Source organism: Nyctereutes procyonoides, unplaced genomic scaffold, assembly GCF_905146905.1.
Source record: "Nyctereutes procyonoides isolate TBG_1078 unplaced genomic scaffold, NYPRO_anot_genome, whole genome shotgun sequence".
NCBI lineage: Eukaryota > Metazoa > Chordata > Mammalia > Carnivora > Canidae > Nyctereutes > Nyctereutes procyonoides.
Window position 1 is genome coordinate 32,917,101 of NW_026575133.1, and position 25,449 is coordinate 32,942,549.

At 63.5% G+C, this 25,449-nt stretch overlaps 1 protein-coding gene across 2 annotated transcripts in view; it reads left to right on the plus strand.

Moving 5' to 3' along the window:
• Window positions 1-25,449, plus strand: part of INPP5A (inositol polyphosphate-5-phosphatase A) — a 164,508-nt gene that overhangs the window by 25,039 nt on the left and 114,020 nt on the right. For both annotated transcript variants that reach the window (XM_055346311.1, XM_055346309.1), the window contains exon 2: window positions 22,469-22,510. Coding sequence is in view for 1 of the 2 variants with exons in the window: in XM_055346309.1 (XP_055202284.1) it covers window positions 22,469-22,510 (42 nt within the window). In the remaining variant the exon portion in view is untranslated. The remainder of the gene's footprint in view (window positions 1-22,468; window positions 22,511-25,449) is intronic.

A 25,449-nucleotide genomic window follows, 5' to 3' on the forward strand; every position in this document is an offset into this window, starting at 1 on the left:
CACTTCCACGGTGCCGTTTTACAGCCTCTGTGCTGAGCAGAAATGTCACCGCTTATTGTATAGAGTGTATGTGAAGTGGTGCACATTTGAACATTTATTTTAATTCCAAACCTAAGCCACTTAGGGAATAAGCCAAAGTCGCCTAGAGCACTTTCCATTCTTCACGTTTAACCTACAGCGTGTGGGAGTGCACCTGTGGCGTGGACGGCACGTAAGCTGTGTGGGGCTTGTGGTCGATCAGAGCTCGGCGTCCCAGGTGGCTCTGGCTGGAGGGTGAGAGGGAGGCTGGGCCCGAGGCGTTGCTCCGCGGCCTGGACCTGAGGCCCGCCGCGCAGCCCGTTTTCTGTGTGCACGTACGTGGCTGCTGCCTCCTCCCTCGGTCTCTGGATCGGGGCTTGGGTCCTTAGTGGGGTCGTAGGACAGAAGACCACTGTCCTCCACGTTCCACCCAGGTCAGTGGCTGACCGGGCGGCCGTGGGGCGTGGGGAGGGGGCCGTGAGGCCTCAGCAGCCTGGCCCCCTGCCCTGCGTTCCCTGGTTCTCCAAGGGAACTTGTCAAAGTTAAGTCCGTTTCAAGACATGAATTTGTACAGCTGTGCTCAAATAACTGAAAAAATTAACAAAATGGATAAATTTCTAGCAACATTTGCACAACCCCCCTGACTGAGGAGGAGAAAGTGAAGTTGTCCTGTTATCAGAGGAAAAAGGAGTGATGGGCTTATCAACACTGCCCCGCAGAAGTGCCGGGGGTGGGGGGTGGGGTGGGGGGCATCTAGGCTGCCGGGGAACCGCCCACTCCAGGCCTGCGTGGCCTCTCGCTGCTCCAGGGAGGTTAAGAGCCGTCGGGGCCCGCAGAGCCCTGGAGTCAGCACCCCGGACGCTGCCCGGGCGTCTTCGTGCAAGGGTCCGTGGAGGGCCGGCAGCAAACGCAGACAGTCGAGTGTATTTGTATTAGACACGTAAGTGTAGTTTGCGTTTGGAAAAACTGGGCCACATAATTCAGCTTGTTAATAATTTGTCAATAGGAAAATATTCCTTTTTTGGTCATCTCTCTAGATGCCGAGAATGTATTTGATAAAATTCAACATCTCTTTGAGTAAACAGTGGTTACTTTTTTTTTTAAAGATTGTATTTATTCACGAGAGACAGAGAGAGAGAGAGAGAGAGAGGGAGAGAGAGAGGGGCAGAGACCCAGGCAGAGGGAGGAGCAGGCTCCACACAGGGACCCCGACATGGGACTCGATCCTGGGTCTCTAGGATCACACCCTGGGCTGAAGACAGGCGCCAAACTGTTGAGCCACCCAGGGATCCCCAACAGTGGTTAATGTTAATAAAATTGATATAGGCACGTATTTCCTTAATAGTATTTATTTATTTTTAAGATTTTAATGTATTTATTAGAGAGCGCACGAGTACAGGGAGGGAGAGGGAGAAGCAGACTCCCCGCTGAGCAGGGAGCCCCACGACGTGGAGCTGGATCCCAGGACCCCGAGATTATGACCTGAGCCAAAGGCTGAAGATTCACAGACTGAGCCACCCAGGCATCCTTCCTTAATATTATTTTAAAACTCGAAAATAAAACATTTCTGTTAAAGTCACGGACAAGGGAAAGAAACCTGACATAAATGTGATTGAATAGTTCTAGAAGCTTTAGCTACTGCAGTTAGTAATTAAACAAGAAAGACTATAGATACTGAAATATTGGAATGGGGAGAGAATTATTCACAAACGTGATTATGCTTCTGGGGAAAAGCGAATTTACCGAAAACCTGTGATATGCAGTGAAAGCACGTGGTGATGAATACGTAAGAGTCCACAGCGTTCCTATATATACAGGCAGGAAACAAGACGTCCGCCGTGGTCGTGAAACCTGCCCGTGAATTCAGGCGCCGAGATCTGCGCGTGGAGCGGAGCTGCAGTCAGTGGAGACGATGCGCCTGTTGATGAGCGCAGACGCCTCACGTCTGTAGAACAGAGACGTTTGCTGATCTTTAAATCTAACTCATCTCCTGGGAAATACACTGTGTCAGTTGGGATGCTGGGGGCGAGCCGCAGAGTCCCAGCGTCCCCTTCCGACCGGGCTGCCACCGGCCGCCGTGCGGTCACACACGTAGCAGGAAGCTTGGGGAGTTGGTGGGCGCGCCTGGGCAGCTCCGTGTGCCATCAGGGACCAGCCCTCCCGTCTCCGTTCTGCCGCCGCCCTGTCCTCTGATAAGGGCTGGGTGCCGCCCTCCGATCCTCAGGGCACACTCTGTAGGCAGAGGGAGGGGCGCTGGGTGGGGGCGGGAGCACAGCCCTGTCCCCCACCAAAGAAAACTTCAAACAAGAACCCCATTCTTTTCCCCAAAAATGTGAAAACGCTCATTTGGAAGGACGTGTGCACCCCTGGGTTCCCCGCAGCGTTGTGCACGACAGCCAAGACGCCGACGCGAACCCCGCGTCGCCCATCAGAGGTGGGTGGTGAAGCACGTGTGCGCGTCTGTGCCCACGACGAGGTATTACTCCGCCGTGAACAAAAGGAAGTCTTGCCATCTGCGCCGGCACGGGCGGCCCCAGGGAGCAGTGTGCTCGGGCGCTGATCAGAGGCGGAGGCCATGTCATCTCCCCCTGTGTGGACCTTAAAAATCACAACAGGGGACGCCCCGGGGGCTCAGCGGGCGAGCGGCTGCCTGCGGCCCAGGGCGTGACCCCGGGGTCCCCGGATCGAGTCCCGCGTCGGGCTCCCTGCGTGGAGCCTGCTCTGCCTGGGCCTCTGCCTCTCTCTGTGTCTCTCATGAATCAGTAAATAAAATCTTAAAAATAGAAATCCGAACAACTGGACAAAACGTAAGTGGCCTCAGACACAGACTTAACTTGTGGTTGCCAGAGGGCAGGGGGTGGGGGGCAGGATAGGAGAACCCCCCCCAGCACTTCCTGGGGTACCTTTTAGACAACTTGTTATCAGTTTTGGGAGGTTTAGGTTTACAGCCAGGTGGCAGGGAGGACGCTGGCGTCCCCGTGCTGCCCTTCCGATGAGCCGCCGGCACCTCCGTCCCAGCTGAGAAAGTCTCGGTGGCCCAACGCCGTGGGCTGAGCCGCAGTCTGGGTCTTACCAGGTTTCCCGCAGATGCGTCTCTGCCGTCCCCAGACCCGGTCCCGCATCCTGCCCTGCCTCCCCTACCCCTCGTGACCCTGGCAGCTTCTCGCTCTTGTTTTATACGTTCCTGACGCATGGAGGAGCCTCTCGGGCGTTCTGTGGGTGCCCCTGTACTTGGGTCTGCCGGGCGCCTTCTCGTGATTAGCCTGGGGTTATGGGTTTTTGGAGGAAGACCGAGAAGTGAACGCGGCGCCTGCCAGGTCTCCACGTCCCCTCCCTGCCCTGCGGGGGGCCGGGCATCCGTGCACCCCAGCCTCGTGGGTAAACCAGGCCGCGCCCGGGGCACCGACACGTGCTGCTTGGGGTTTTCCCAGAATTGTTCCTGGTGGGTGACTCGGGGGTGCCCTCCGGTGCCGGGTGCAGGCCCACGCGTGGCGGGTAGAGGTCGAGGACGCCGGCCTTGGCTGCTGAGTCCTCCGTCTGGCTCCCGTGTACACGCCCGTCCTGCGGGCTTTTTTGAGCGCTTCCTGACTCATCTCGTGTTTCCCCTGCCCCCTCCCTGGAGCCAGCCAGTTCTCCCGGGCCTGGCTCTTCTATTGGAGCACGGTATTTAGAAACAGGATCTGGGTGCTTGTGTGCTCATTACCCCTCGAGGGGTCACACGCAGCTTTCCTGTCAGGGAGGGCATCCTCCGGGAAGGCTCAGCAGTGTCCCCGGGCTGTGTCCGGTCGGAGCCTCTGGCTGCCAGGCCGGACGGGAGGGGAGCAGGATGGTGTGGCCGGCTCCCCGGGCCTGGGCCCCCGCGGCGGGTGCCTGTGCTGCCGCGGACCCCTGGAGTCTCGGTCCCAGACCATTTGCACTGCTCTGGAGCTCGACAAGCCAGGGAGTGTGTGAGTGGCAGCCAGGAAAAATCTGAGAAAGGAGAGCAAGGCAGAGGCTGCTTCAGCAGGGAGCCCGGCCGGGCCACCAGGCTGGGGGTCAGAGCGGCCTGGAGGTGATGCGCAGTGTGGAGGTCGCCGAGGGGTCTCCGGAGGCCTCGTCGCGGGGACAGCGTCTGTAGCCGGGGGGTGGTGGACGTCCACTGACTCACGCGGTGCTTGCGTGACACACACGCATCGAGTCACACGGCACGCCTCCAGCTTCTCAGCGTTTTGTGTCCGTTACACCTCGGCAAGGCCGGGGGACGGGGGCACGCTGGGAGCACGCGCGAGACAGGCCTCGGGAGGTTGGCGTGGGCCGGGGAGCCAGGCCGCGCGGCGCCGGTGGGGCAGTGTGGACGCCCTGCCCGACACGACAGCCCGTCGCCTCCCAGGCCCCGTGGCAGGTCCGCGCTGGGAGCCAGCGTCCCCGCGTTTCCTCGGGTCCAGGGGTGTCCGCTGCAGGACACACACTATTGTCCTACTCAGAAAGGAAAGAGAAACCGCTGCCAGCACAGAAGCAGGAAGCCTTCCGTGCGGAGGCGGGTCCGGGTTTCAGAAACGTGGACGGTTTCCGTGTGAAGATAGAAAAGCAGAAACAGTACTACAGGAGTTAAAAGTAAAACGTGTCTTCGCACCTGCACGCAGATCTGCACACACACGGGATCCAAGGTCGGAGGACGGGGTGACTCCCCGCTGCAAACAGTGGTGCCGCTGCTACGGTCCAGACGCGGGGCTGGCCTCTGAGGAGATGCTGCCGAACAGGACGAAGCAGCTCCGAGCAGCTCCCCTTCCACCTGCCCTCGAAGTGACGCGCTGCGCTGTTCCTTTGTGAAGCGTGGGTGTCCGCGCGGGACGGGCTGCGGGGGGGCGGGCGCAGGCCTGGGTGTGCTGCTCCAGCCACCTGTGCGCCCGGGCCCCGCTCACCTCCCGGCTTCATCATTAAGGCCCCAGGTATTTAACGCTGTTTTATTTTCTCTCAACGTACCATGGTGATTCTCCCACTTTTTAAATCATTGCACGGGAACTTGGCGTTCTGTCACAGCTTCTGGAACCAGCGTTGGGAAGTTCTGGCCGAGTCGGCGGGCATCCTGGCCTTCACCCAAGGCCGCCTGTGCAGCATCCAGTCAGGAGTTCGCACGCTCACCGCTCACTGAAACCCTTTTCACAGGCGCCGATAGCAGAGTCCGCTCTGACACCTCCAGAGTGTCCCCGGCAGCGTCAGCAGAGCAACCCAGTTATTAGCTTGTCTGTAATTAAGTCCTTGAGTTTCCCATCCCAAGCAAATTGTTAAGAATCTTTCTGAAATAGGGATCCCTGGGTGGCGCAGTGGTTTGGCGCCTGCCTTTGGCCCGGGGCGCGATCCTGGAGACCCGGGATCGAATCCCACGTCGGGCTCCCGGTGCATGGAGCCTGCTTCTCCCTCTGCCTGTGTCTCTGCCTCTCTCTCTCTCTCTCTGTATCATAAATAAATATAAAAATAATTAAAAAAAAGGTGCTCTATCAAAAAAAAAAGAATCTTTCTGAAATAATTGAAACTTTCAATAAAGATTGAATTTTATTACCAAAGATGTGTAACTTTGTTATGTGTATTTGGAAAAAATATAAATTAAAAGGCAATAAATATAGATTGTGATGATGTTATTTGTGTTTTTTGAAATGCTTTATTAAATACAGGACATCCGACCCGTGCCCAGATCCGATCTCACGAAGACAGCACCAGACTCTCATACTCGCGCATCTTCTTCTGGTTGTTGTCACTTCTCTCTGGTTAACAATTTAAGTTTTATTTAAAAGTCTCCCGAGGCTGCGAGGGGGGATTTACGTCGGCGTGCTCTCCCTGACCGCAGGGCGGTGCCACGGCTGCGCTTGAGGCGGACGGAGGGATTTCCTGGCAGATTCTGTTGGTAGAGCCTCCTGGTAGCCTGCCTTCTGTGCAGTGCACCACACCACCGGCTTTTCCCTCGGGCTCCCTGCTGCACCCCCGTCTCCACCCCCCACCACCCGGGGCTTCGGGGGAAGAGTCGCCTTTGTCCTCACGTGGAACAGCCTTCAGTCCCCCGTCATCTTAGGAGCTTGTTTTTTATACCACGTGACATGTTTTTGTGTTTGCGGGTGCCAACACCCTTGCTTCTGTTTCCCCAAGAATTCCGGTGCACCAGCAACGGGACAAGGAGGCGGTGAAACCACTGGGAAGCATCAGTGGCTGTAGCTTGGGGACCCCGGTGGCGGGTGTTCCGGAGGAGCAGGGCGCCTGCCGGGCCCTGGGTGTTTCTCAGCGTCAGGACAGCGGAGGCCGACGCCTGCCGCACTGCGCCTGATGGAAGGGTGTGGCCTCACATCCTCATGTGCAGGCGGGTGGGGGGGGGCCCTCGGTGCTGTTGCTCTGGGCCCCCTCCCACTGCTAGGGAGCATGTCGGCCTTCCAGCTGCTGGCTGGGCCGGCTGAGGAGTGGAGACCAGGTACCACCACGTGGGTGCCTCGGGCCTGTTCAGGTCAGGCCACGCACCTGCTGGGCCCACCTGCCCCAGGCCCAGGTGCCCCGAGCGCGGGGAGACAGGTGGGATGAGGTGAGGGACAGGTGGTGAGGGTGGACAGCACAGGCTGGAGACCCGGGCTCCTGCCCGGTGGGTCTGAAGGTGCGCATGGAGGGGCAGGGAGGGGAGGCCTGCCTGGCCAGCCCCCCATCACTGGCTTTCTGGGTGCTGCCCACCGACTGCCTGCTGGTGGCCTACTCCCCACCCACCACCACTGCGTGTGGTTGTGAGCAGGCCTGGTAGTAACGAGACCATCGCCACTGTGGACCTAAGCAGAGCTGTCCGGGGCGTAGCTAACTTAACAAATCACAGTCGGGTGGAGTGCGTACTGGGAGAACCAGCAGCCCCGGGGAGCGTGTGCTGTGTCCATCCCGTGTCCACATGGAAACAGGGCCCCAGAGCTGAGCACACGGCGAGGGAGGCCAAGGTTTGAGCCCAGCCCCGGGCTCCGGGCTCCTTCCTTACTGCTGAGTGTGGGGTCCCGATGGGGCTGCACCTGCACCTGGGACAGCCCTCCCCTCCATGCTGCTGGGGCTCCCGGGGCAGTGTCCTTGGGGAACTGGACAGGCCTCGCTGGCTGATCCATGGGGCTCTGAGGCCCTTCTGTGCTTAGCATGGTGGGAGGGCCTGGTGAGTAGGCATTCGAGGCGGGTCCCACGTGGAATCACAATTGGGAAGTGCCAACTGAGCAGTCATCCACAGGGAGCCATGTGACTCACCTGAGGAGCAAGGGCTCTGGAAACCCCCAGGTGTGCTGGCCCAGGTGTGCTCACCCAGGTGCCTCCCCCAGGTGTGCCGGCCCACCTGCACTGACCCAGGAGGGCTGACCAGGTGTGCCGAGAGGCTGGCCTTCAGCGTGTGAGAGTCTGCAGACTTTGATGGAGAGAGTTACTGATGGGGAGACACTCTTGGTCCAGGGATGTGTCCTTCAGGTTGTTGTACGTGCCTTAGCTGGAGACACTTCTGGTGTGGCTCGGGTGGTGGAGGGGGTCCGCTCACGTGTGGATGGAGCGGTTTTCCCGGCGGGTCGTCTGCATCCAGGAGGAAGCCGGGATTTGGGCTGGGGAGAGCAGGCCGCCGGGTGTGCCCAGCCCCGCCCCGCGTCGTGATCAGGGGACGGTGTGTTGGGGGCACTCAAACACTCGTGGGAGCCCAGGGCTCGCGGTGGGGTTGCCTTTTGTTTGCCCTGTTTGGTTTGTGTGGCTCCCACAGAGTATTTTTGCTGTTGCTCCTCGTGGTCTGGTCGCACGTGCCGGCTTGTTGTCGCCCCTGCCGCCAGGAGACGCCCGGGCTGCGGGAGGGCCCCATGCGCCTTGCCCTCAGTGTCTGGGAGCTGGGGTCTGGGGTCTGTCCTGGGCCGCCGAGGGCCGAACCATCCACATGGGGTCGTTTCCAGAATCAGAGCGAGAGCACCTTGAAGACACGGCAGCAGAGCTGATCGGTATATCTGGCTGCTTTTCGCAGAGACTCGGGTTTGTTGGGATGTCGCCGACGGTGTAGGAGCCCGCGAGGACGGGGCCTGTTTCCCGCCGCGGCGGGGCGGGCCGGGGCGAGCGAGCGAGGCTCAGGGAGGCTGTTCTTGCCCCTCATCTCACGGGGCCCGTTAAAGGGACCGTACCGGTCGTTACCCGACGTTCTAGGGAAGGGAAGAGCCTCCGTGGGTGGCGTCGGAACGCGGAGCAGCGACGCTGGTTTCCCGGGCCGGCAGCCGTACCGCTGAACGGAGGATGGGAGGTGCGTGTGCTTCCAGGGCCTGCGCGGACACGCGCCGTGAAGTCGGCCGTGTGACGGGGAGGCTTCTCAGCACGTGCACGGGACTGGTTCCGGGCCCTGGAATTTGAAAAGCCCGGTCGGCACTTTGCCGACTTTAGGAGCACGACGTTGAGGCGTGAGATCCCAGCAGAGGTGGGTTCCAGGCTCATTGCCGGCTCTTTGGATAATCTGTGCATCAGGTAAACACGCGCGCTCTTCCTTGGGGCCTGGTGTTGGCACATCTCTGAAGGATTGCCCGGACCCCTGCTGGGGTTGCCGCCTGGACGTTGGCACTTTGCACCTGACACCCCGCCCCCTGCCGAGAGGCCCGTGCACAGCCCAGGAGCTGACGGTGGGGTGGCCTCATCCCGGGGGGCCTCGCTCCCAGGAGGCCCCTCTGCTCAGAGGGGAGGGGAGGGTTGCACAGACGGGGCAGCGGGAAACCCACAGGAAGGAGCGTGCCTGGCGGGCTCTCACCGCAGCAGAGTGGCAGTCGGGCTGGAAATTGTAAAATTAGTAACCAGCCATCTAACCACACCCACAGTCACTTGGGAACTAGTGAAAGAGGAGAAGGCCGTGGCCCCCACTCCCCTAAGCAGACCACAAGCACTTGAGTGCATTTACTTTTAGGCTCTTTCCTGGGTAGAAATCCGTTTATTTGAAATTCTGTAAACTATGTTTACATTGGCCAGAAGGAATCCAGTACGAAGTTAAACAGTTGGCTCATGGGGCGCCCCTGCTCTTGGCCCCCGAGTGGCCCTTCCCGCCAGCCTCGCTGGTGCCCAGGGCCCTTGAGCTTCTGTGTGGCTGTGTGGCCGCGGCCCTGGGTGTGGGGTTCGGAGGACCCTGTCACGCTGCCTCTCTTTGGCTTCTTTCTCATACTTGCTGCCGAAGAGCCATCTGACTACTGTTGTGGCTCTGGTGACCTCTGGACCCCGGGGCCCGTCCGTCCCTGTACCACCGTCCCTTCTAGGGAGATGGTCTGTCCCTGCTGCCACCGCCGGCGCGCACTGCTCCCAAGCTGCTGGCCCCACCCCACGTGCTCCAGGCCCGCCCTGCTCTGCACATCCGTGGCCACGTTGGCGGAGGCTGCATGCACGGCCGAGGTGCTTGCAGCATCGGGACGCAGGGCAGAGGTGGGGGCGCCCAGGGTCCATCCCCTCCCCGTGAGGTCCGGCACTTGCCCTGTGCTGTCCAGAGTGGGGCTCCGGGTGTGTAGGTTTGGCCGTGTTTGCAGGGTGGACGGCAGGTTCAGATTGGGGTGACGTGTAAGTGTGGACGGTGCCCTGGGGTTCTGGGGCCCAGCCCTGGGTCAAACGTCCCCCGAGGCCTGGATGGCGGGGCAGGGCCTGCGCTGGGACATCCTCCTTCTCCGCTCCATTCCTCTCCGACCCACACTCTCCCACCCTCGGGCCTACCTGCACACAGTGCGGGTATTTACCGACTCACCTGACTGGCAGCGTGCAACTTAGAGTGTTCTAGATTCTCCTGGGTTATTTTGCAGCACTGCGCGTTTGCCTCTCCACGAAGTAGATCTCTTGATGACTCACGCCCGTGCCGTGCGAGCACGCGCTCTATGGGAGTGTGGGTTCCGTCCTGAGGCCTGAGTGGGCCCGGCCGGCCACCTGTGCCTGGCACCGTGCCTCCCGGTGCTGCTGGCGTGGGGCCTCCTGGGGCTGCCCTCTTCTTCCTGCTGCCCACCTGCCAGAGGCATATGGGCCCCCTGGGCCTGCACCTGCAGTTGGAGAGACTCTGTCATGTGTGTTGCAGACCCTGGGGGGCTCTGGGACCTGGGAGGGGGTCCTCAAGGTTGGGAAGGGCGTTGAGGTGTGTGTGGGGGGTTCCGGCCGAGGCAGGAGCAAAGCGGCGAGGTGGAAGGCGTGAGGGCGGGCCAGGCAGGGCCGCGGTGCCTGGGGACAAGCTGGGAGGACCAGGTCGGCGGGCCCCGCCCTCGGTGCCCGTAGAGCCCAGCACTGCTGCAGCCGGGCTTCGTGAAGTCACTCGGCTGCTGCGTGGTTCGGGGGCCCTCTGGCCGCCCTGCACACTGGCCTCGTTACTCACCTCTGCATCTGAGATTGAATGTACGGGAGGCGCGGGGCCTGCGAGGCGCGGGGCTGGACTTCCTGCCGGTGTGTTCTCTGGTCTGCGACCCTGTGCATCACACGTCTCTCTGCAGCCCGGGCCCTGGGTGGATGTGACCGGGAGAAGCCTGCATTTCTGTGGGAAGAGTGCCTCTGACCTGGGGGCCGGGGTGGGGCAGCGACCCAAGGGGCCCGTGGGGCTCTGACGTGTGGACGAGGGTTGTGGCCCACACGTGTCTCGAGATGGAGAGTCCACGTCAGTGAAGACAAACTCTCGCGTTGTGAGTGCTTCCGGTGCAGTGGAACGTGGCCCGTGGGCGGCCGTGCCTCCCTCCGAACGGGGTCTCCGAGCACCGGCCGGTGTGCAGCTGCCCCCGCTTCGCCCGGCCCCCGTCGGGCCAGCTCCGCCTTCCTCAGCCTGGGGAGCCTCGGCCTCCGCGGGCGGCTGGGGGTCGCACGGCCAGGCACCCGCCCCGCGTGGCCCCAGCACACGCTCCGCGCCCGCTCCTTACTCACTGCCGCTCCGCCTTTGCCCTTAACAGTGGTTTTGCAGAGGGTGTGCTTCAGGAGGTCACTTACGCGGTCTTTGCAGGAAAACGTGTTTTAGCTTTTGCCTTGGGCGTCTCATGAGACTTGTGAACGGCGTGTGCGTCAGGTAGGGGGAGTATCGAGAGCCTCCAGCCCTCACCCGCCCCTCCTCCACGCTCAGAGCCGCTGTGCTGCCCTGGCCCTCGGGCCCCGCCAACCCCTGTCCTGCCTCCTCCAGCCACGTCGGAGGCGGCCCTGCCGTGCGTCTGTCCCGTGTCCTCCGGCTCAGCCGTTGCCGCAGCCGGGCCGGGCCTGTGGGGCAGGTGTAGTGACCCCGTGACCCCGCGGCGCCAGGTCCAGTGTCTAGGACCCTGTGCCCTCAGGCACGTGTCGGTGACCCTACAGCCCATGGGTCAGGTGTCCGTGACCCCATGGTCCACTGGCACGCTGCCAGTGACCCTGTACTCCACAGGCCAGGTGTGGTGACCCCATGACCTAGGAACGCAGCGTTCATACCTCCTGCTCCCCAGCCCGGGCTCCAGTTGCCCCAGACCCCGGATGGCTTGGAGCTGGAGGACTCGGGTGGTTGGCTCCGCCCCCCCAGGGCCCCCTCTGCAGGTCCGTGTGCCTCGCTCCTGTCCCAGAGCACGAGGGCTGCCTCTGCGTCCCTCGGGGCCACCACCGTGCCTCGGCTGTTACATGTTTCTGGGGCCCCGGGCGGAGGCCCTGTGCTCTCCCTGCAGCCTGGCCAGAGGCTTCGGAGGGGGCCCGGGTGTGGGCCAGCCTTGCCTGCAGCTGGGGGGCTTGCGTTCGTCCCCGGCCCCCGTCCTGCCCCCCTCCTGCCCTCCTCCTGCCCCCCTCCTGCCGCATAGGGACCTGCGAGGCTCCGGGAAGGTGTGACATCAGTGCAGCCCTGGGTGTGGCCAGTGAAAAGGGAAGGAGCTGGAAGGATTTCACATGTGTTTACTTTACAAGGGCCCTATTTTTAGACTTCAGTTATTTTGGACTTGAATTTTAAGATTAAAAAATACCTGCGACTGAGAATTAGCATGTCTGATTGTTGGAGAAGGGGTGTTTTGGGCTTTCCTGCCCGCCCCTCTGTGGCTCCTGACGCTTGGCCGTCTGCGGGGCCCTACGGCTGTCCAGGGTCACAGAGGACAGCTCCCTCCCTGTCCCCGGCACGGGCTGCGGGGGGGGTCACGCTCTCCCCGTGGCCACTCTCCCGCTGGTGGGGCTCCCTGTCCGCCCCGGGGTGGGGCTGGAGCGGCCCCTTCCTGAGGCTCACGGCTGGGAGTGGGGGGCGCGGGAGCGGGGTCTGGGGCAGCCGGCCGTGGATCCTGCCGGGGGAGGAGCAAAGCCAAACCCGTGGCCTCCTGGAGCTCCTGCAGCTGGCCACGCTTCGTGGAAAAAGTCACGGAAAGGGCCTCACGGACCGTCAACTTCGGCCCTTTCTTGTTTATTTTTAAACTCTTTCCCAACATTTATTACAAAATTTCCAGCATATGATAAAGTTGAAGGAATTTTTCCATTAGTGCTGCGTGTCCGCCACCTGGGTTCTGTCGTTAACTTTCTGCCGCATTTGTTTCATGGCGCTGATCCGTCGCCCTGCCCGCGGGTCACTCGTGGCTTCCGTGCACCTCGGGGTCGGTGGCGGGCGGCAGGCAGGACGCTCCCCTCCAAGCTCTCCGGGGCGTGTCGCCAGCGGGCTCAGCGGGCTCAGCGGGGCTTTCGGTGTTTCTGTTGGTGGAACAGTTCCGCGTGGTCGCTGGACGGGGTTAACTGTTCGTTTGCTGAGTTCTGACAAGGCCCTTTTTTTTTTCTTTAATGGTTTCCCCCATTTTTAAAAAAGATTTACTTATTCATGAGACACGGAGAGAGGGAGAAGCAGGCTCCCTGCGGGGCACCCAGTGCCGACTCGATCACGCCCTGAGCCGCCCAGTGCCCCTGAGTTTTGACAAGTTCTTACATTTGGCCCAAACCTTCATCAAGGTGTAGACCGCGACCGCCCACCCAGAGGGTTCTGTCCCCTCCCCCGCCGGGGAGCCGGCCCGGTTCCCTCCTGCGCACTTCAGCTGCCCTGGCCGTCCCGCCAGTGGGTCCACGTGGGCTCTGGTCTGTCCTGTCCGTCTGTCCCGTTGGTCCTGTTGGCAGCACAGTTTGCTCCTTTTTCCCGTACCTCGGGGGAGTTTCTGGCCGTACCTGGGGGGGTCTAGCTCGTCTCCCGCCCACATATCCTGGGCTCTGCCCGCGTTTCCGTTGTGAGCGTCGCTCTGAACATTCGAGTGCAGGTGCTTGTGTGGCCACGTTTCCGTCTCTCAGGTAATTCCACCTGGGAGTGCAGTTGGTGCGTCACGGGCGGGACTTGCCCCGGAGGCCCCAGCCCCCGGTGTCTGGTTGCTCCCCGCTGCCAGCGGAGGTGGAGGTGGAGGTGGAGGTGGAGGTGGAGGTCGGCGTTTCCATCTCAGCCACACGGTGGCCCCTCCGGTGGCCCCTCCTTCGGGACTGCTGGTACTCAGCTTCTTTCAACTGCTTGTTGGCCATTTGTGCGTCTTTTAATTTTTTTTTTTTTTGTTTTTTGGTAAAGTTATCAGTTGCTGTGCTGTCCTTTGCCCCTTTCTCGTGAATTGTTTGTTTTCGTAACTGGGTTGTAGGAGCTCTACGTGTCGGGGACCAGTCTTTGGTTGACTTCTGTTTTGCAGATACTTTCCCCCAGACTGTGGCTTGTCTGTTCATTTTCTCGGTGGTGATTCAGTGACCTGCAGTGTCTAATTGTGATTTTTTTTTCATGATTATTGCTTTCTGTGCCCTCAGAAATCTGCCTGCCACCAGGTTGTGAAGACCTTCTTCCCTTTGCCTCCTCGAGCAGAACGGTTTTATCTGTTATCTTGAGGTTTTCCATTCATCTCAGGTAATCTTCGTGTGTGATGCGGTAGTGGTGGCGTGAGTTCTCCCCGGGGCGTCACCCGCCCTCCGCCCGTGGATCGCGCTGGCACCTTGTTGACGTGAATCAAGGTGCGAGTGTGCGTCCCTCCCCAGGTCGATCTGTTCGTCCACTTTACCTCCAGGACCGGCTGCCTTCGCCCTGGGGGCTTTCTGGGGAGGCCTGACGCCCGCCTCGGCTTTCACAGTCTGCAGCGTCTGCCTCGGGATCCGTGGCCGGCTGCGTTTCTGCCCGGGCCTCTGAGTCTGCGGGTCCGTGGGTCAGAAAGTCCGTGGGTGCGGCCGGGGCTCCCGGGGCCCACAGGAGAGCGGGAGCTGCCGTCCTGGCCCTGCTGGCTCTCGGCTCCTGTCGCTCAGCCCTGCTTTGTGGTGTCAGCTGGAGGCCTGCCTGCCGGTTGTTAGGCGTGTTGCCCAGTAACTTGTGTTCTTGGTGCTCGTAAGTAGTCAGCATCTCACTGTGCACTTGTCTGCTCTGGTTGGGGGGACACGCAGGTGAGGGTTCCCGTGCGGGTCTGGTGGCCTGTGTGGCCCAGCCAGCAGAGCTCCCCCCACCCCAGGTCCCAGCAGAGCCTGCCCTGGTCCCAGCCCCTGCCCGGTCCCAGCACAGAACCCCCCAAGGTCCCAGCACAGTCCCCCCAGGTCCCCAGCATAGTCCCCCGCCCCGGTCCCCAGCATAGTCCCCCCCCCAGGCCCTAGCACAGTCCCCCCAGGCCCCAGCACAGTCCCCCCCAGGTCCCCAGCACAGTCCGCCCCAGGGCCCCAGCACAGTCCCCCCAGGCCCCAGCATAGTCCCCCCCCCAAGTCCCCAGCACAGTCCCCCCAGGTCCCAGCACAGTCCCCCTACCAGGCCCGCACATCCCCCAGTCCCCACAGTCCCCCCAGGCCCCAGCACAGTCCCCCAGGCCCACACGTCCCCCCACCCAGCCCTGCACAGTCCCCCAGCCCAGCACAGTCCCCCCCAGGTCCCAGCACAGTCCCCCCCAGGGCCCCAGCACAGTCCCCCCCCAGGCCCCGCACAGTCCCCCCAGCCCCAGCACAGTCCCCCCCAGGTCCCAGCACAGTCCCCCCACCCAGGCCCCTGCACAGTCCCCCAGGCCCCAGCATAGTCCCCCCCCAAGTCCCTAGCATAGTCCCCCCAGGCCCCAGCATAGTCCCCCCCCCCAAGTCCCCCAGCCACAGTCCCCCCAGGTCCCAGCACAGTCCCCCCCAGGGCCCCAGCACAGTCCCCCCCCACCCCAGGTCCCCAGCACAGTCCCGCCCCAGGCCCCAGCACAGTCCCCCCCAGGTCCCAGCACAGCCCCCCAGGCCCGGCCAGCCCCTGCTCTTCTCGCAGGGAAGCGGCGGGGGCGGCGAGCTGCAGGCTGGGGTTCACCACCTTTTCTTTAGAGCCTTTTGCAAACTGGGGAAGTTTCCTTCTCTTTCTTTGCTGCAAGGTCTTGTGTTCTGTTTCCCAGCTTTCGAGGATGTTCCGTGTCTCTGGCAGCGATGGCATCATTTCCTCGGGGACGACACGGGTCTCTCCAGCGTCCGACAGGCGTCCCTGAGCCGACTCTCCGGGCCACACGGGCCTTTCTCTCATGTGCTCGTGCACGTGGCTCGGGGACACACGGGTGTGCGGTGTCCCTCCCTCGCCGTGGGGCTGGCTTCCTGGGACAGACCGTGGGGTTGACGCGTGTTGTCCGTTGGTGGCCGTGCGGCTCAGCAGGGAGCCCGGCCGCGTCCTGTGGCGCGGCTTTCGGTTCGAATGCAACTAATTCCGTGGATGAACGTTTTCTGTTTCATCCTGTGTCCGTTGGCTTCTCAGGGGTTTGCGCTTCGTCTGAGTTGTCAGGTCTGTTGGCGCATGTTCGCGGCCTCTCCTTGCTCTTTCCAGGTCTGTGTTGGTGACTTCCCATGATTCCCTTGGTCCCTTGTGTCCTTGACTTCTCGATCGTTCTGCCCGGGGTTTATCAGTTTTATCCCCGTGTGTTGAAGAGCCTGCGTGGGCACCCGGCTCCCACCTGGGTGGGGGCGCTTCCCTGTCACGCTCACCGGCCTCCTTCTTCAGACACTCCCTGGCCCTGCCGTTCTGGGACTTCCCGTCCCCTCCCAGGGCTCGTGTTTACCCCCAGGAGCCGCGTAGAGTTGGCCTCTGTCTCGGGGCCGCACACAGTGAGGGAGGCGGCGCCGCGGTCGCCTGCTCAGCCTTCGTGGGGATCACAGCTGGGGACGAGCCGCGTGGCCCTGAAACCCGGCCTCTGCCTCCGCGTGTGGACGAGCCGTGGCGTGTGGGAGCGTGGAAGGCCTGGCCGCAGGGAGTGCCGGTGGGCCCCGGGCGGAGGACAGGGCGCCGCGGCTGCGTCGCTGTGCGGAGGCCGGGCGGTGACCCTCCGCGGGACGCGCGCCGTGCCTGCCGCTCAGCTGCGGCCTGTGGGTTTCTCGTCCCATGGAAGTGAGAGCAGCGGGGCGCGTGCGGGGCTCACGTCCTCGTGGGCATGCGGGGTGGGCCGCCCCCGACTCCGTACCCTGTCACGGCAGCGTGCGGCCGCGTCTGCTGCTCGGGTGCTCAGTGTCGCGCCGTGGGCCGCTCGGCTGAGAGCCACGTGTGCGGCCACCAGTCATCTGCTCCTCCCGGGCGCACTGCTTGCGGTTGCAGGTTCAGCCTCCGTCGTGCGTGGGCCCCGACCCCGTCCCGCGTGAGAGCTGGTCGCAGGCGCTGCTGGGTTGTCTCCATGGGGCAGCCTGCCACTGCGCTCCCGGCCTCCATGGGCACACCCACGCCGCCAGCCCTGGTGGAGGGGACGGGCGGGCCCGTGCTGGCCCCGTGCTGGCCCCTCGGCGGGCGCTCAACGGGACGGGGGCCGTTGCTGCGTCTCCAGGCTGTGCTGCCTCAGTATTTACGGACGCGCAGAGAGATTCGCTTCCGTGTGAAAGGAAACGGTTGTCTGCGGGGAGGAGCGTGGGGCGTGGGGCGGGTGTCCCGGGGAGCCGGGCGCGTCCGGGCAGCCCTGGCCCACTCTGTGCCCGGGGGAGCCCCCGCTGCTCCTTTGTCTTCAGTGACTCGTATTTGAAAGGTTAAAGGGTTTCCAGGTGGCGCACAGGTCGGGGACCCGGAGCTGCCGCCGCCGCAGGATGCCACGGTCGTGGCATCTGAGCCACGCCTGCCCCGAGCCGGTCCCTGGAGCGAGGACCCCCACGGCCGCTGCGCCCGAGCCCCAGCAGCCGGCTGGCAGGGTGCGCGGCCCGGGCCAGAGCAGGGGCTTCCGCCGCCATCCTAACCCCCAAGGCCTGCCTCCCGCCCGGGGGCTCCGCGAGGGGCTCCCTCCCGTGGCAGCTGCCCTTGTGTCGCGCACGCTCTTCCCCCACGGCCCGGCCTCGGCTCCTTCCTAAGGAAGTCCTGCCTCGACGCCTGTTTGGGTTCTGACCACACCCGCGGCGAGTGCTGGCCGCCCGGGCCAGGCGGTGAGGACATGGGCAGGAGGGAGGCAGACACAGGACGGGGGTCCCCGTGTCCCCTCTCCCCACACGGGTCCCCGCCCGGGAGGCCGGCCAGGGCCTGCCCCCATCTCCGCCCCCCGGGCTGACAGGGCGCCCACGGTACTGGGGGCCCCGCGTGACTGTGTCCCGGGCGCCCCCATGCTGGGTGCCCTGCAGCCCCCACCGAGGGCCGAGACCAGAGTGCGGGTGGGCGCGCTGAGCGCAGGCCACTTTCCCAGCCCCCCGGGCTCGCACTCGGCAGTCATGTGGGTTTTATGGATTAGGAAGTACGTTTTACTGTATTTTGTAGGTTTGAACGTGTACTTTTTGCCTCAGTTTATAGATTCCAGGAAGTGGATTTTCTGCTTTGCAGGGCCCCTGACCTGAGAAGGGCCTTTGGAGTTGGAGGCCGGGGCCGACGAGCGCCCGCATGGGCCCCATGAGCCGTGGGCCTAGCCTGTGGACGGCGCCATGGGGCGCGGACTCAGGGCTGCACTTTCTGTGCTGCGCTCGTGTCCTGAGCTGTCGCCTGTCTTCCGCCAGAGCCCCCGGGGTCGGTCCCACGAGTGCCCTGTGGCGCCCACTTCCTCCTGGCAGCCGTGGGCCGCTGCGTGAGGGGGACGGGCCAGGGCTGAGCTTGGCAGGGGCAGGCCCGCTCGGGGTGGCGGCGGCCGCTGGGCCAGGCCGTGGGGACGGTGACAGTGTGGGGTGCAGCCGTGTTCCCTGAGCGGCCGGGTGGCCCTGCCTCGCCTGCCAGGCCCGCGGTCACGGCGAGCATCACCACGGTCGGCCCTCCCCGCGGCCCCTGCTCCCGGAGAACAACGGGTGCCTTCGCTCGCCTGGCGCGCCCGCTGTGTGCCCAGGCCCAGCTGGCCAGCTCCTGCCCGGGGACAGGGCGACCGTCTTGCCGACGTGTCCGCGGACTTGGAGGCCTTTTCTGGATTCCCCAGGCGGGGTCTCTGCTGGCGGTGACTTTCCCATCAGACCTCTGAAGACGTGCTGGGTGTGGAAGGTCAGCCGTGGGTGTGTGGCTGCTGGCGCCCACTCCCCGGTCAGCCTGGCATCCGTCCCTCTGTGCCCGGTTCCGGCTGCGGGGAGCGTGTTGTCTGCCTTGGGAATGGGGTGTAGACTCCGACTCAGGGTGTGCTTTGCCGCGTGAACCTGACGGTCGAGTGCGGAGCTCGGGGTGCGGAGTCTACACCCGCTGGCGCTGGCGGGGGTGTGGGCCGCCCTCCCTGTGGGCCGGGGGTCGCCTCTGCCGGGGCTCGCGCTCGTTCCTGCTGCCATTGCCCGTGGTCACCTCGTGACGGTGCTGCGCTAAACGGGGTTTCTCCCTGGGCGGCCTCCGACGGCTTCTCGGCGAGGGGGGCCGTCGAGGTTGCGTCTTGATTTCACATCCTGCCCCTGGGCACACAGGCGGGGCGCTTGCCGGCGCTGCAGGCCTCGGCGGGCACTTCCCGGCTCGCCAGAGCTTGGTCCCTAATGGTTGCAGACTTTCCCTGGAGAACTTGCATTTGTTTCTTCTCCATCTTTTCTTCATGTAAATGCACAATTTTGACCTGTTTGGTTTTGCTTTTTGCTGAACTTTTTACATACCTTACCCTTGGGGCAGGTCTGCTGGTGAGGAGTTTCCTGTCTTGTGTGTCTGAGAACGTCTTCGTTTCTCCTTCACTTTTGGGAGATCCTTTTACTAGAAGCAGAGTCCTGGGTGGGTCCCTCAGCCCCGGTGACTCTCCTGCTTGCCTGCCTGTCAGAAGGTGCTGGCCCCTGGCCCCTGGCCCCTCTGTGTCTCCCCCCTTCCCCGATGCTCTGTTGCTGGGTTTCAGCAGGGGGAGCATCGGGTGCCTGCAAGGAGGTTTTCCGGGATTTACGCCACCGCGCGTTGCCCCAGCTTCCTGCACCTGTGGCTCGGGCTCGTGGCTCATTCTGAAGGACCCTCCCGTTGGTGCCTCACGAGCGCTGGCCACGCGGTCTTCTCGGGCCCTCGTCGTGTGACAGTGTCTGTGGGCTCTGGGACGCTCTGTAGCTTCTCCAGTGTTTCTCTCTGCATCTTTGTTGTGGGGGTTTGTGTGACGGTCTTCGGGCTCGCCGGTCGTTACCGCAGCCGCGTCCAGTGTGTTGATGAGCCATTCAGGGCCTTGCTCGTTTCTGCTACGGTGTCTTGGATTTTAGTATTTCCTTTGGAGTCTAGAGTTCCCGTCACACTGCCTGTGCGGCTCCTCCGTCCTGTGCTCCCCACGTTCCCATCACAGCCCGTGCTGCACTCTAATTCCCTTCCTGACAGTTCCGGAGTCTGGGTCATGGCAGAGTCTGCGTCTGATGCCCTTTGTACACAGGTATCTCCGCCTTGCCTCTGGGCCGTGTTTCCTGCGTGCTGTGGCTGTGGTGTCGGGGTCCTCGTGCTTGTGTTTGGGGCTCCCTGAGGACCCCTCAGCCCTCTTGTGCTGGCGCCTGCCGTCGCGGCACCGGTGCCCTGTTGCCGTCGGGGAGGGGAGCGCTCTGCAGCCTGTGGCTAAATCTCAGACCCGTGGTGCGCCTTGTCCCTGTCCTGGGCGCCCCACACGTGTTTTTCAGCTCCCCCTTGCCCATCCTTCCATGTGGTAGACAGGTGGGTTGGGGGAAGCACCCTTTCCAGGGGTGGGCTCGGGCGCCCGTGAGGTCTCTTCCCAGCAAGATGGACCTGGGTGTGTTTCTCTGGGCTCCTCCTCCCGTCCCCCGGCCGGAGCCGAGAGGGCGTCTTTCTCCAGGGATCCTCTCTCACGTGGACACTGAGTACCTGCTAAGTCCCGGGAGGTAAACCCACCCAGACGTGGGAGCCTCCTCGCATCGTGGTCCTGGTCTCATCATTCTTGTTTGGGTGTCTGTATTGACAGCCGTCGGTGGGATAGGGGTGGCCCCTAGGTTTCTGTCCCTTTTTTTTTTTTTAAGATTTTATTTATCCATGAGAGACCCAGAGAGAGAGGCAGAGACACAGGCAGAGGGAGAAGCAGGCTCCTCACAAGGACCCCGATGCAGGACCCCGGGGTCACACCCTGAGCCAAAAGCAGGTGCTCATCCCCTGAGCCCCCCGGGCATCCTGGTTTCTGCCCTGTTGCACGTGCCGTGTTCATCACGTCTGTACGTCAGTATTACATTCGCTTCATTGTGGGACCTAGAAGCTTCCCTCTTTTTCCTCCCGAGCTGGGTTTCTGCAGCCGTGTGACTGCTCAGGGTTAAGCGACAGTAGAAATTCAGGCCCTCAGTCACACCGGCCACATCTCCGGTGCAGACCTGGCACGCACTGTCCCCACGGACGGTTCTGCTCGATGGTGCTGAGCCTGTGTCGCTGGAGACGTGTAATCTGCACCGTCCAGCCCTGGGGCCTGCAGCTTCCAAGCCGGCGTGCGCGTGTGCGTGTGCACACGGTGGGGGCACGTGTGAGTCGTTGCTCTTGGTCTGGCCTGTTGGTAGCAGCTTCTCATGCAGTAAAGTTAGCGGCTGTCACGGTGCGGCTCCCACCCCGCAGGCTCGGCCGCTCTCGTCTCACCCGTGAGTGGCTTCCCTGGTCATCCCTTGCCTCTTCCTGTTGCTTGCGGTGACCAGTGTTATTGGAGGGGTTGTCGCGGCGTCCTGAGCACCTCGTTGTTTGTCTCTGGCTTAAGCTTTTAAGATTAAGTTAGAAAATGGGAGAGTAAGGTGTGGCGATTGCCAGCGCAGTAGAGAGGAGCAAGAGGAAGAGGAGGGAGCAGGGGGCCCGCCCCCCCGCGGCGCCTGAGCCTGGTGCTCTCCACAGTCCCCGCGGGCCCTTGGGGGCGGTGGCGGGGCTGCATCAGGCCACGTCAGGGCACGGGCCGGGCCGCTGGCGCTTCTCCCTCACTCAGGGCCGTGAAAGGCGGCGGTCATGGGTGTGCCTAGGCACCTCCCCAGAGGGGCAGCTCTGCCCCCCGCCCCCCTGCTCCTGCGGGACTGGGCCGGGGTCGGGCAGGGCTATGGCCCCGCTGTCCCGCGGCCGTTCGTTGGCTACGCCGCCCCTGTCCAGGCCGTGGCTCCTGCCCGCGGTGTCGCTGCTCCGTGCAGCGGGGGCGTGGCCTCACGGGGTGCTGCAGCCACCGGGCTCGTCCATCGCCCGGCACTCCTGTCACCCCACGGAGGGCTGGTGGCCCCTCACTGCCACGGCCCCCGCAACAGTCCGCTTCCCCCTGTGGACTGTCCAAGCGTCGAGTTTGAGGCTCCCCCACGTGGGGCAGGTGTCCCTGCTTTGTTCCCTTCAAGGTGGAGTGACGTCCTGTCTGTGGGCGGATGTTTGGGCCACTCCCTCCTCTTGTGACTCCCACCAGTACCTCTGGCAGTGGTGGCGCCTGTCCCTGGGGACGGGTGTCCTCAGGATCCCGTGCACACTCCGCCCGCCCGTTCGGGACCCGCTGGACTGTTTTCCTCAGTGGCCCTGGGCCGCCCATTGCTCCACCCCACACCTGTCTTCTCCCTTTTGGTTTTGGGGTCCCAGGGCTGTGCCGTGGCCCTGTGGCCGGGTCTGTACGCCGACGCCCCGCGATGCGCTGCCCCTTGCCCTGGTGGCTCGTTCGGCCCAGCCCACCCGGTCTTTGTCTTTTGGGGCAGCTTCCCCCTCACTCCTCCGCAGGGAAGACGGGGTCCGGGTGGCTTGCCGAGTCGGAGAGGGCTGCCGGCCTGGGCCCAGCCCCCTGAGCTTGGTCCTGGGGTGGGCAGGCCCACACCTGCTGCAGCCCGGGCACTGCCTCTGCTCCCCCGGTGGCCTGCAGGCCCTCGCTCCGCAGCCCGGCTTCTTCCCGCCGGGACCTCGTGGGCAGTTCCGTCTTCCCGTGTGTCAGGATGCTGGCAGCCAGCACCTGCTTGGGGGGCCGGCCGCGGGTTGCCATGACTTTGGGTCGCGGGGGCGTCTGGGCTCAGGGCAGAAGCTCAGTCCCCGTGGGGAAGGGTGTGGACACCGGGCGCTGCGGGCCTGCCTGTCGCCTGGAGAGCTGTGTCTGCGGGGGGCCTGCACGTGGTTCCCCCTCGCGGAGCCGGGGCCTCTCCTGGGCGCCAGGAGGGTCCCCCCCGGACTGTGCTCCCCGCTGACGCCCCCAGTGAGGCCTGCAAGGGCCTGATGAAGACCGTTAGCTTCTGCTCGTGGCTCTCTGGGGCTGTGCCAATGGTCTGACTGTCTTTTTTTCTTCTTAATTTATAGCCAGAAAACCTACAGAAGAACTGGCTTCGGGAGTTCTATCAGGTAAGAAGTACTTGTGACAGCAGCTCTCTCAGATGAAGTATTTACGTCGTGAGTATTTTATTTCTGTGGGAACCGTGTTCTGTCCGAGTCGTGCGTGGCTGTGATGGGCGTCCCGTTCCCCTCAGAGGCTCCTGCTCAGATTCCCGCTCGGGCCAGGATTCAGAGGGGGAGGCCACTGGAAGCTGCTGGGGACATGAGGATGCCTCTGGGGAGCACACAGCTGGCACGGCCGCCGGAGGGGCCGTGATGGCGTCTGGGCAGAAAGCAGGGGAGCCCGGGCCAGGGGAGGTGGCCCAGTCACAGGCTCCAGGGGACGCGTCACCAGCACAAGGGGCCAGACTCCAGCCCTGGGTGTGGAGCGGGTATTGGTGGGACCCCCGGTGTGTGGTGATTCCTGTGCCGGATGCTGGGGGCGGGTTTGGAGCAGCAGACAGTGAGGATGACCGGTGCCAGAGGGCTGAGCATGTGACACGTGGGGGGCCCCCGGGTGGGGGTCGGAGAGGCCGCTCTGAGGCGGGATGCTCGGGGACTTCTGTGGGTGAGGGGAGCCCAGCGGCCTGGCACCAGCTTGGCTGGGGCAGTGGCTGACTGGCCCGCCAGGAGGTGAGGGCCAGCAGCCCAGAGGGCAGCTGGGAGCAGGATGGCACAGGTGGGGCCCTGGGGGAGGGGCGGCTGGGGCACGGCCCGCTGCCCTCCTGCAGCTCTGTGAGCAGGAGCCGCAGGAGGTACCGCCGATGGCCCTGGGCCTCCCTCCCTCCTGGCCTCAGGGTCCACGGGCCGAGGGGCTGCGGGGCTGCGGGGCTGTCCCAGCAGTGGGTCCCTTGGGCGTGGGCTGCGTCCGGCCGGCTCTGTGCAAGGTCCTGGCTCGGGACGGGGGTGGCCTGAGCACGGGGCTGTGAGAACAGGCCAGTGGGCTGCTCTAGGTCCCGCTGCCTATGCCGGCGGTGGAGGGCGGCTGGGTGGTGCGTCAGCGGGTGCTGAGCTGTCCTCTACAGGCTCAGGGTGCAGTGGCAGCGGGTGGCCGATCCTGCTCCCACGCTGGAGGGAAGAGCCTCGGGTGGGCCTTTTCATCCTGGTGTCCAGCGACGCGTGTCCCCCTGGGTGCTTGGAGGTGGGGTCCCTCCCTCAGCCATCCCACGTGTTGTCACCAGGTGCTGTGCTTGGTTCTTGGAGGGAAGGCAGATCCCTGGGACATCTGGGATGCTCTGGAGGGAGCGTCCCTTGGGATGGACAGGTGGGAGGCTGTCGGGAGGGCCTCTGGCAGCAGGGCTGGTGGGCGGTCAGCCCTTCGTCCTCTAACACTCTGCCCCGCCCAGGGCTCCCCGGTGCGGCTCCAGGTAGGAGGCTGGCTCGGGGGCAGGACGGGCCCCGGGGTCCCCTCCAGCCTGCTCTCCGGGCTCCTGGGTCTGTGTCAGTTTGGCTGGAGCAGCTGCCACGGGAAGCTACAGCTCCTCTTTGTTTTTCAGAGGCAGGTCTTGGGGGCGGGGGGGACCTGGAGCTGCGAGGAGCAGGTGTAGGAGGGCGAGCGCGGCTGTCCTGGCTCCGGGCCGGGAAGGGTGCGGGTGTGTCCCTGGTGAGGGGCCCTGTGGGGGCCCCGACTGTTCCCCTTCCTACTCTGCTTATGACGCGGTTGCCGGGACGTGTGAGTGAGTCCAGAGCTGGGCAGTGTGGTCTCTGGACGCTGACCCCGGACGACTGCGGACCTCAGGGCTGTCGCCCTCCCTGAGCCTCCTCGCTGCACACGAGCCCAGAGGGCGGGGGACCAGGGTGCCCCTCAGGCTGTCGGCAGAGCCCCGGGTGCTGCTCCGGGTCCTGCTCGGAGCGTTGAGCCATTGCCGGGAGAAGGGCTCGTGCGTGAGGGTCGTGCTGGTGCCCGTGAGCGCTTCCTGCTTTGTTGGCGGGAGTCTCTTCAGAAGGAGAAGTTCCAGCGACACTTAGGGAATTTTCTGCGACGATTGTTGTAAGTAAGGGCTTAACACCAGCGCCCTGACACGGCGGGCTGAGCTGGTCGGTGAGGTGATCGGCCAGCCGCCCGCAGCTCCGCGGAGGGAGCGGGTCCTGCCTGCCGGACTCGGGAAGGAGGGCGTCGGGGCCCAGGGCCACTGCCTTTTCCAAAAATGTTTAATCCTGGAGTTCCTACGTGCAGTTACTTTGTTTTTTTTCAGAGTAGCCTTTGATGGGCTGCTTGTATAAACACAGGAACTGAATATGACATTCATGCCTTTAAACCTTTGGATTAATTTTTGCTTTTTCTGTAATCTTCGTTTGCCATAAAAATGCAGGGAGGAGAAAGTATTGCTGGCGTTTCCATCCTTCATCCTGACGAGCCCCTGGTGCTTTTGGCATCCAGGACTTTCACCTTTTGGGTCCTGGATGTGGCCGTGGCACCAGAGGGGGTGCACTGTCTGGCGTCACCCCAGCTGGCCGCCCTGCGCCCCTCCCTATCCAGCCTCCCTGAGCACCCTGGGCCCCAGGCCGGTCACAAGCATGACCCCCTTGCATGACCCCCTTGTTGGGGTGCGTTGGCCCCAAGTACAGGCCAGTCCTGCTCTCCTCCTCTGGAGCAGCCCCAGGCCTTCCGAGCCCCTGCTCGGTCTGCCCAGAACCTCCCCCAGGGCGGGCCACATCCCTGTTCTCTCTCTGGGCCGCATGGTGCTCCCTGAAACCAGCTCAGGTCGGTGGCTGTCCTGCTCCCGGCCCCCCGGGGGAGACCCAGGGTCCGTATGTGGCTTCTGCTCTGTCCTCTGACACACCAGGTGTTCCAGGTCCCCACTTCCCCACCTCCCACCCCTGGGTCCCCTGCCCCCAGTTCCAGTCATGGGCCCGGCCACCCCCCCACCGTCCGGGTCACTCTTGGCCTCCCTCCCACACTCGTGCTCCAAGGATTCATCGTCACCGCCTGAACTTGCAGTCTGTCTGTCCGGTGCTTATTTACCTCT